General features: G+C 41.4%; 1 protein-coding gene across 1 annotated transcript; it reads right to left on the bottom strand.

Annotated features, from left to right (window-relative positions):
• Positions 1 to 143: 143 nt before the first annotated feature.
• ephx4 (epoxide hydrolase 4) lies at positions 144 to 10,135 on the bottom strand. Its single transcript, XM_046392649.1, has 7 exons — positions 9,518 to 10,135; positions 7,291 to 7,376; positions 5,700 to 5,857; positions 4,050 to 4,178; positions 3,569 to 3,672; positions 2,559 to 2,707; positions 144 to 1,070 (listed from the first exon to the last, which is right to left on the bottom strand). Exons 1-7 carry the CDS (start codon positions 9,758 to 9,760, stop codon positions 830 to 832), a joined length of 1,110 nt encoding a protein of 369 aa, XP_046248605.1. The 5' UTR covers positions 9,761 to 10,135; the 3' UTR covers positions 144 to 829.
• Between the last annotated feature and the right edge of the window lie 202 nt (positions 10,136 to 10,337).

Raw genomic sequence — 10,337 nt, 5'->3', positions numbered from 1 at the left:
TTAACAGCACATTCGCTACTATTTCTGGTGTTTTTCATCTGTCCTGTGTAAAAGCTTGCGGTGACTGTTCAGAGAGAGCACCAGACACACAGATTCAAATACCACTGTTAATATTATCTCGAAACAGAAATTTTAAAGACCAGTACAGATTGACACTTAATTTATTTAGAAAATCAAATGGTGTAGACCTGGCTCAGTGAATTTCAAAATGCAGTGTGTAGGAATAGATACAAAATAGTACAATAGTCAACCATCACTGACATCTCTATACATAAAGATCAAGGTAACAACATTCTCTACATTTGAGCAAATGTCTCTGAGGAAAAAATACAAAAAAGAAAACTCCTTTAGACAACACTACCTGATAAAGGGAATGGGAGGGTTGTGGCTCCCAGAGGACTGTGCCTAAAGAAGAGCAGGGCGACCCAGTGAAACACACAAGTATAGCAGATGACGCCACATCCCAGTCTCTCAGGACATCTTTACAACGCGACAACTCGAAAGTCAAAAGGCACCACACAATACAGGTCACAAGGAGATTTCGCCACACATTTGTAATGCTGTAACTGACAAACTTTAAGGCGGATGTCATGTGCAAAAAACATCTTGAATATGTGTCACACGTACTGCCCAGTGTCCTCTCCAGTGAAGTGTGCTTTGATTCTTTTCCTTACCGCTGAACTCTTTAAAAAAATGTTTGAAATGTGAAAGATTGAAAGAATGATTGCATTATCACTATGTTGCTTGGTATCACAGGCATATTCCAGGCTTCCAGGTGTGGCAGGTGAGAGAGGGGGAGGGGAGTGCTGGAGGAGGCCTCGCTGTGGAGTTAGTTCCTGTAGCTTTTGCGTCCCTCTCCCTCTTTGAGGAAGGTCCATATGAGGGTGTTCACAATATCGGGCTGGTCCTGCTGCAGCCAGTGACTGGCCCCAGAAATGATGTTGAGACGGAAATGGTTCCGGATGTAGAGGCGGCACGCCTCAGCCATTTCCTGCTCCAAGAAGGCGTCGCGCTCACCCCACAGTAGCAGCACCGGAGACCTGACATGATTCTGGCTCAGGGGGAGAAAGCTGAAAAGAGAAATGGAAAAAATCTGAGTGTATTTCCAAAGTTTTAAAGGGAAAATGTGCTTCAAAGCAGAATTTACAAAGTGATGTTCAAGTATGGACAATCAAATCTGGAAATTTATTGGCTGTATTCCTTTAGCTGCTTAAGTCACTGTCATGCTGTCATGACTTACTGAGACTCACAGAGCCATCGTTAATGATTAGAAACACCTGTGCTTATCCTGAAGTGACAAGCCAAAATGTGAAAGAAAAAAGCCTTTAAAAGACAGAGATGCTGAGAGATACTCCCACTAAATAGATTAGAACTGATGTGTTCTGGAAACAGCGTGGCTGCAATTCATCTCGAACACGGTCCACCCCACTCGGTAGTTATGTTTCTATTAAATTACTGCACAGGTTTTCAGAAAAAAATTCTGAGATGTTAACAAAATAAAACGAGGATCGACACATTTCCATCAAATAAAAGAGCAACTGTAAAAAAAAACTTAAGAATTTTCATTAACATCATAGACAGTGTGTGGATCATATCTTTAAAATTGCCAGTTTAAAGGCTTGTTTGCATTAGGAATTTCATGTTGTTTGATGTCCTCAAAGAGGCTCCATCCCCCACCACTCCAGACAGGATAAGTGGATACATATATATAAATATATATATAAAACGGAGGCCTGCCTGGCTGGCTGACTGGCTGGCTGGATGGCTGGATGGATGGATGGATGGAAGGATATTGCTGTGTGTTTATGTGAGGTACAATATGCGTTTGTAGAGAGACTAATTGGGCATGGGTCACTGATATTTCTTTTACGTAAGCATATAAAAGCTATTCTGAGACAAGTCATTGCTTGATAAGGGAGCAGATGGCGCACTCAGCCATGCATGTACACTTCACATGTAAAAAAAAAAAACATGCACTGATACTTTCTTTGATATGATCTGTGCCGATCATTGTAGGCCAGCTAGCTAGTCTTACATGTAAGAATGAAGGTGTGTGTAAACAGAAAGAAAAAAACGTTTATTGTTCTGCCCCTTCAGAGTCCTAGCAGTAGATGGCGCTGCTAAATCTGTATTAAAAAACAAACATTATGTGTGGTCTCTATATAACAAACTTTTTAATACACATCATGTACACTTAAAGAGACTGTGTGTATTTAAGCATCTCAAAGTACTGCAGTAGCAGTGAAATGAAAAGATAAAGCTCCAAGACACTAAAATTAGCTAAACTACAACAGTAAAATGCTATTTAGACATTAATGTATCATAATTATAATCCAATAAGAAAATACTGTTTACTCTGTAACAGTATAACAGTAACAATTGTGAGGTTATCAATGCAGGACTTTTACTTATATGGAATATTTTCATATTGCAGCACTGGTACTTTCTATTTTAGAAAAGGAATATTTCTTCCACCATGGCTATTTCTAAATCCCTGTATAAAATGTCTGCGTAATCTTTGACTTAATCCATCTTTTGGTGAGTGAACTATTCCCCACCTGAATACATTCCTGTAATAGTTGAGGGCTCCGGTCAGAGCTCCCGGCTGTGAGAGTGCATACAGATAGGCCTCCAGGTCCTCTGCAGTGAGCCACCGGCCTTTCCTCCCAATACCTGTGCTGCGGCTCGTGAACAAGGCCTTCACAGCCTACAGCAGAGACAGCAGCAAACACTGAGGTGAATTTATGTGACTCGTACGATTTGATCGAGAAAACATTTACAGAAGGACGTCTGTGTCACTGTAATACGAGTCAGAAAAGGTACTTCAGTGGTGAGATCAGCTCTCATGACCTTCAGCCACAGCTCTGGCAACCTGATTTACTGCTGGCTCCACAATATTACATGCTGTGCTTTTATTTGTGAGAGCTCCAGCACAGGCATAAAGGTACACCACCCAATGGCACATTTAGTTCTCAAAGAACATAATGAACATCATTTTAGACAGCTAAAATTCAAAAATGTCTTGCTAAGAAACAGCAACTTGCAAGACTCATTTAATTTAGCTTATTTTAGCCTAGCTTAGCTTAGCATAAAAACCAGTGTAAGTGTATAAAAGACAAGCTGTGGTTTGATGGGAGGTTTTGTACTGATTGGATAAATGTGAAATTATGTAGCTAGCCATTATAGTAAGCTAAGCTAACTAGCTGATGATGATGATGACGCTCCAATATTCTCAATAATATTACTCAATTTGAACACAAACAAAGCTGCCAATAAAAATTCAGCATTCAACAAATTCGATAAAATGCCCTTCATCGGTTTAGCATTTGGTAATAATCTATTAACTCACATTTGCTAAAGAATTAGTTGATCCTTTTGTTTACTACGCCTAATTGTTTTCACAGAAGGTTATTTTTAGTTGCACTGATGCAAACACTAAAAATAGCCTGACACTGTAGTAACATAAACCAATGCACATGCTTATGAACACACATACATGTACACACACACACACACACACACACAACCTTGACCTTGAAACAGCTTTAGCCCACACATAACAGACCACCTTGAAATCATTGATGGAGAGCATGAGCTCCGGGAAGCGGGGCAGCTGGAAGAAAAAGAAATGACTGGATTTCAGCAGCTGGCTCGGGTGACGCAGAGCGTAATCTGGAGGAGAGGAGACGAGAGGAGAGCTCAGTGGTTCCATAGTAATTAAAAGCCAAGTTTGTCTTTGTCGTGGATGTGATAAGTCTCAATGACTTTGCCTCTCTGTGTGCACCAGTTAAACCAGCTGTTCCAACTTCACATTAGCCTCCTGTAATTAGCTTCTCATCATCTCCCCCTTAAGGCAGAAGAGGATTTGCCAGATGGATGCAAACAAGAATCTGAAGTAATAATACTTCCTAATTAATGATAATAATTATGGTAATAATCCAAGAGCCAAACCAGAGTCTCTCCAATTAGTATGAAGAAAATTGGCTTTCTTTGACAATATAAAGAATAATGTCTGTGGATTCATTCATTTGTGCATAGTGAAATCATACCTGTGAACACAGAAGGATGGGGACAGTTCAGGACGATGAGTTTTGTCACCATCTCTGGGTAGTGAATGGCAAACAGCCACGCTATGGTCCCACCCCAGTCGTGGCCAACGAGACAACATCTGTTGTATCCTTGAAAGAAAAGCAAATGCCCATAAGACAGTGCTTTGTTACTGCAGTGGAAGACAACATTCTGTCTGTTCTAATGGAAGCTGTTCATGCTGATGTTGTGCTGTTTACTTCTTCTCATTTCTTTACTGCTGCCCTTGTCCCTCAGAGGACATTTACCTCCATGACATGGATGTATATCATGACATAGAGCCAAATGCAGATCAAGGTCAGGGCATCCGGCTAAAGGTATTCTCATCACATTACTGCTCCAGTTCCTACAAAATAATCCCAGAACCTGTACCAGAACCATTTATACCCACTGACATGAATCATACTAGCAGCCAACCTCATCCCATCACAGATAACACAAGCACTTAAAATATCATCATCATATCATGTAATCAAGTCTGGGAAAAACTTTTGGAAAATGACAAAGAGCATCGGCTGTTTCAGCTGTTGATCTTTATGTTTACAGAGAACGCTGATATTTGTTACTAACAACATGAGTCCAAATGTTACTTTCCATGTGTGGTTAAAGGCCAAACCTGTGATTGGCATTAGCTAACTGTGAATGTGTGCCGCAGTGTGGAACATGCAGGCCCTAACAGTTGTTGTTAAGTTGAGTTCAGTAGTAGTAGTTGCTCAGGATCATGTTGTACTCACGGTAGTCATTTATAAGATCTGACATCATCACAACAATAAATTACAACATGACACCAAAAACGATGATGCTAATAATCCCTGATTACACAAGAAAAGTGTGTGTGTGCAACAATTGTAGGCACTGAATTCCTTTTTCAAATATGTTTGGTGAACATAGGAGTCTGATTATCTGACTACTTGTGCTTCTTATCCCATTATATTTCTCTTTTGAGATGACTTCAGTCCCAGATCAACAATCAACTATAAATATCAGACCCAAGTTGTAATAAACAAGAATTATCCTAAAACAAAGTGAGGACATTACATCTGTAGCCAAATCAAGACAAAGCCATCTGAATTACTGCAGCTTTCTTGTAATTAGTACTGAAACAGTAGCTGTAACACACTTGAACAGAAGGTGACAAGTGTGAAGGAGAAAACAAAGACAGAGCTCTGAGACACTATGGACTGCATTCAGACTCGTTAGGGAAGCTTCACTGACATTTCAGTTCTGAGACAGATCATCTAATACTGTAATACAATAACACAGAAAAAAAGGACAGAAAAAAACTGACATTATGGACAGTAAAAGAACAAATAATGTCATTCTGGTCAGATGATGATTAGTGTATGCTGGTGTGTGCAGACAGCCCCAGGCTAGCTTCTTGTTAGTGTTAACATTCAGTCAGCAGGCTGTGGGCTCTGTATCTGCACTATGTCCCATGTTCAGTAAGAATGAGTCATGGGGAGTTTGTCATGCCATGCTGCAGGCCTGAGGGCTGTCCACAATTTGAGACTGATAAACAAGTTTATTTTTGACTCGAGACACTGACAAAACAATGTCCACTCCATGGGGTTATTTTAAGATGACAGACCAACAGTTCTCCTGTGTTGCCTCACCCAAGTACTCCACAATGTCCTTGACATCGGTAACCAGGTAATCGAAGCGATAACTCTCAGTGGAGAGCGGCAAGTCGGACTCCCCATAGCCCCGCATGTCAATGGCCACCACGCGGAATTCACTCTTAAACTCGCGCAGCTGGTAACGCCAGGAGAACCTGAGGCAAACAAACAGATAGAAAGATGACTTATTTCCTTTTCAAAATTACTTTCATACTTAAACAAAGAGCCTTCAATCGGTTCTTTCCACAGCAGCTTTAAAGTCTGCTAACCTTTCAAAGGGGTAGTCCAGCGACTTAGTATTGCTTAGTATTGCACCAAGCTAGTTCCTCATTTCCCATAATGCAATTCAGTAGTGTTTTTGATATGCGCTCCCGTCAGGTAAATGTCTTTTCACCTCCAACCTTCCAGCACAGGTTTTCAGTTAAACATTTGGACCCAAATAACACTAACAACATCATACGTTACAAATCCCCCTTCAGAGCCACGACACACATTGCACAACTGTTTCCACAGGCTGAGTAGTTCTTTCCGTGGTGATTACACTGAAGTTGATATGCCACATTGGTGGAGTGCCCCTGTAAAAGTACTCATCCACACATTTACAAACTAACCTCACAAACTTTTTTTAAACTTTTTTTTTTTTTTAAAAAGCTAACACTCTGCTTTGTTTTTAGCTGAGTGAAGGTCACCTCAGTATGCCAGAGGCTGTTTTAGATTCTAATCCGCCCACTGATCATTTGGACTGGGATGACTTCCTAATTGAAGATCTTGTCTGCTGTGGAGGCTCCTCATGAGGACTGAAGAACGCCCCCAACTCCTCCTCCTCTGACCGAGTGAGAGGAAACAAAATGCACAGCCCTGACTGATTCTGATGAGTCAGTATAAGATCCCAGCACTCAACCCTCATATCTTAGAATATAGATGAGCTTAAAAGCAAACTAAGTCCCTTGGACCCCTGCGCCCTCCCTCTGACACACACACTCACTCTCCTCTTTCTCATTTCTAAGAGGGAATTAGCACATTTAAAAAAAAAAAAAAAAAGCATGACGATTTCTTTCCAACTGTGTCACTCTCAGCACAGTTCATGCTTTCTATAAAGAATACGGCAAGTGAAGCAGAAAGAGCTCCCCTCTACCATTAATTAATCCCTGTCCTGTCAGCAGCTTAGATAGTATGTCAGAGATATGGACAGGCTTACAGTTCTTGACAACCTCTTTGGCCCCAATCCAGGAGCAATGCTCAACACCAGTTATCATTTCATATCGGGAGGAAGAGATCTTGAGCGCTTTGGACCCTTTTCCCCCGATGGCAGTTCATGTTTGTGAACGGGGACTCCTCACTTGCTTGTTTTTGCAGACCAGGAGCCAGACGGCAGAGGTTTAGCAGGAAAGTTGAAACATTACAATCACACATTTCTCATAGTCAGGGGAAATTTCAGAGAGGTGACCAATGTAAGAAACACCAAGCAACTGAACAAGCATGATCTTATAGTCGGGATGTCTGCTGCTGCTGAGTGCAGCGGAAGCTAATGCAGATACTGTAACTGCCCACCCACCCTCCACCCCACCCTGATTTCACTTTGACCTACCAGAACTCAGGGAAGCCGTGTAAAAACAGCATGAGTGGCTTCCCTCTCTCTCCAGCAGCAACGTAGTGAAACCTAAGGCCAGACTCCTGCGTGGAAAGAAGACACACAGGCATTTACATGTAAACATCAACCTGACAGCCTCATGCACAGCCTCTTAGTGGGACACGATAGGACAAGTCAGCATTTCTAAATGACTGTTACTGAGTGTAGCCGCTTGGACATAAGCAGACAGTAATGTAATTGTCAGGATGGAGAAACTGTTCATCAGAAACTATCTTGCTGGAACATCACATAAGAGTTCCACTTAAAGACCCTGTCCAGAAATGCTTGCATATTGAATAATAATTTGTATCATTTTTATCCCCAAAAATTCAATAAAGTGGTTAAAATCTGTGGAAATGCCATCTGTTGTGTGAATATGCAAACACCTAACTGTTGGACACAAGACATCTTCAGTGTAAAACTCATTCTCAGTGTATGTGCACTGCAAGCTCAGGGGCGGATCAGCAGAGACTGATGTATACGATGTGTACAGTATCATCAATGGGATCCTGAATATTTGTGACAGTGGCCCAACATGGCCATAACATCATATTCATATACAGTACCTCAAATGAAAAATGCAAGCTCTTTTTGATACTGGTGCAGTAGGTGCAGCAGCCTTTTAGACTTTGGGGTCAGGTGAAAGCCCCTATGGAGTATAGGCAGGTTGCTGAGGAAATTTCACATGAGCTATTTATCTGTTCTTCATTACATTTAGGTGGATTCACGTGAATATTTTTTTTTCTGGACTTGTATGCACTGATGTAGTTGGGGTTTTTTGTCTCTTCACATCTTAAGGCCATATTGTCAAATAAAAGCTCTTCTCACTGTCACACGTTATTCATTGGTTTGGCATGTTTTGTCAAAGTGAAAATGTTATGCTATTATATTATTAGATGTGTTTTTTTAACCAAGCTCCCCTCCTTGTTTTAAGGCTGGGTTATTCGTCTGACTCATACTGCAAGTTTGTTAAGCTTTTGAGTCCCCTTGTTAATATCATAAAGCAAATCCACTACTAAACTGCAGGCAGGTCTATGTTTATTTATGAGCTTATGCACTGAGAAAGGCTGTATTGACGGTTTTTCAAACTGCTTAAGTTACCTTTTCTAAACTAAACGTATTTCACATCCTGCCTGCGTGGGCTTTTCCACTGAGGCAGCCATTGACACCAAAGCTACATCATATTTTGACATGAACGGGCAAATATTTGCTACTCTAGCAACCCGCTTTTTTTACTGTTTCCTTTGTCTGTGCTTATAATTATTTTCAATTTACCCGCACTTCAAATCTTCAAACAAACATGAGTCATCTTTCTATAAGTCATCTGTGTCTCGGCTGCATCATGAATAATCCCAACATAAAATTAAACACAGGTTAGATTGGATTCAGTGTTTTACAGGGACGGATGAGACACCGAAAAACAAAACTGCTTCTGCATTAAAAAACATGGGGTTGGCTCATTAAAATAACACCAGTCCATACATTTCCTAGGTATTTGTGCGTTCTTTAAATATTTCCATTTGCTCCCACTATACTCTTCAACTTCACAACATCACTTAAGGAAATGTTGTACTTTTGACTAGATCGACCCAACAGAAATAGTAAACAATTACTTTGGAAATTGAGATTTTGCAAACAAAAAATATATGATCAACTTATTAAATATGATGATGCACTATTACAGACTGAACCGGCCAACACAGTACACAGTACAGTTTATATAGTTCATTTAGATTTTAGATACTGGGCTCTTTACTTAGTAACAGTCACTGACACTGGGCTTTGGTATCGGTGGCTTTTTGTGCCGGACATGCCTTGGTATTTAATTACATAACGCTGAGCACAGGTTGTTAGTTAGAGGCTGGCAACCCGCCGCCTGCATGCTGAGACGTGGAGGCTGAGGAGCTGTTCTCTCAGCACCACCTGAGCGCAGATCCCAGCGAGAAAACGTCTCAGAAAATAAACAGACATCTCGTGATCTGCTCAAACATCAGGCCTGTTTGTCTTTTCACGACGCGACACAAGCAAGGTGTTGCAGCATTTTACATGTGAACATCCTAGCATGTGAGGGAGGCTCATATACATATATATACACACACACACAATGGGCTTTTCCCCTCGTACAGTCACCACACACCTTTCATGTCCAAGTGCATGTGTGTGTGTGTGTGTGTGCGCCTCTTACCTTGATCCTAACATAACAGTGGGTTCCCAAGGACGTGTCATTCAGACAAGCCGGGGGAGTTTCACGAATCACCCATTGGAAGGTTGTTGTCGGCCTCAGGATGATGTTCCACCAAAGTTTCAGCAGGGCTACGATGGTGCAAAGAGCACAATAACCGTATATCAACGACCAATACCCCAAAACTCTGATTTTCAGCGCAAGTCTGATCAGAAATAACAGCAAGTTGTGGAGCACTCTCGCCATCTTTACATTGCCGCAGGAAATCAATCCAGATCAAGTTACCTATTGATTTTTTTCTGTGGATCGCTCGTTTCTGTTTAAATACTGCTCTGACAATGCCGTTGTTTCGTTACCAGCGCATACGCACGACTGTCTGAAGGGAGGATCCCAACAAACGGCTGAATGGGACGGTGGCAAGAGCATCACGTCAGATTTCACGCTTGCGTGTGACAGCAGCGGTTGTTTAGCAGGAGACGGTGTTGTTGACTATACAAGGCAAGTCCGAAATCAAGCAATAAGCCAGTCGATGCAGAGCCTTGCGGTCATTTCAGCACGGCTAAGAGGCGCTGTTAAGCAGAGAGGAAGCCCGAAAATCACTGCAAAGCTCCGGGGCTTCACGCCGCCGCTGTTATGGCAACAACGCTGTGTCTAAATAGGGAGCGTGCACGTGTTCAAAATGACTCTGCTTTTTATCTGGGAGATGTTTTTTTTTTTTTGTTTTTTTTTTTTACTTCATTTCAAATACCTCACCAACCTGCTCTTGAACAATAAGGGTCTGTACAGTAAGGGGGTGTTTTGTTTTTTTCCACTCAGCGCATTA

Source organism: Scatophagus argus, chromosome 6 (genome assembly GCF_020382885.2).
Source record: "Scatophagus argus isolate fScaArg1 chromosome 6, fScaArg1.pri, whole genome shotgun sequence".
Classification (NCBI taxonomy): domain Eukaryota; kingdom Metazoa; phylum Chordata; class Actinopteri; family Scatophagidae; genus Scatophagus; species Scatophagus argus.
The sequence above is the reverse complement of the archived record's forward strand: the minus strand, read 5'-3'. Positions and strand labels throughout refer to the sequence as shown.

What these genes read in the sequence shown, in the direction of transcription:
- ephx4 (XM_046392649.1), bottom strand. Translation starts at nt 9,760, where the DNA reads ATGGCGAGAGTGCTCCACAACTTGCTGTTATTTCTGATCAGACTTGCG. An exon ending in ACTGTTATGTTAGGATCAAG is followed by an intron (nt 7,377 to 9,517) that starts GTAAGAGGCGCA and finishes CTTTCCACGCAG; the next exon opens with GAGTCTGGCCTTAGGTTTCA. An exon ending in CCATCCTTCTGTGTTCACAG is followed by an intron (nt 3,673 to 4,049) that starts GTATGATTTCAC and finishes CCTCTCCTCCAG; the next exon opens with ATTACGCTCTGCGTCACCCG.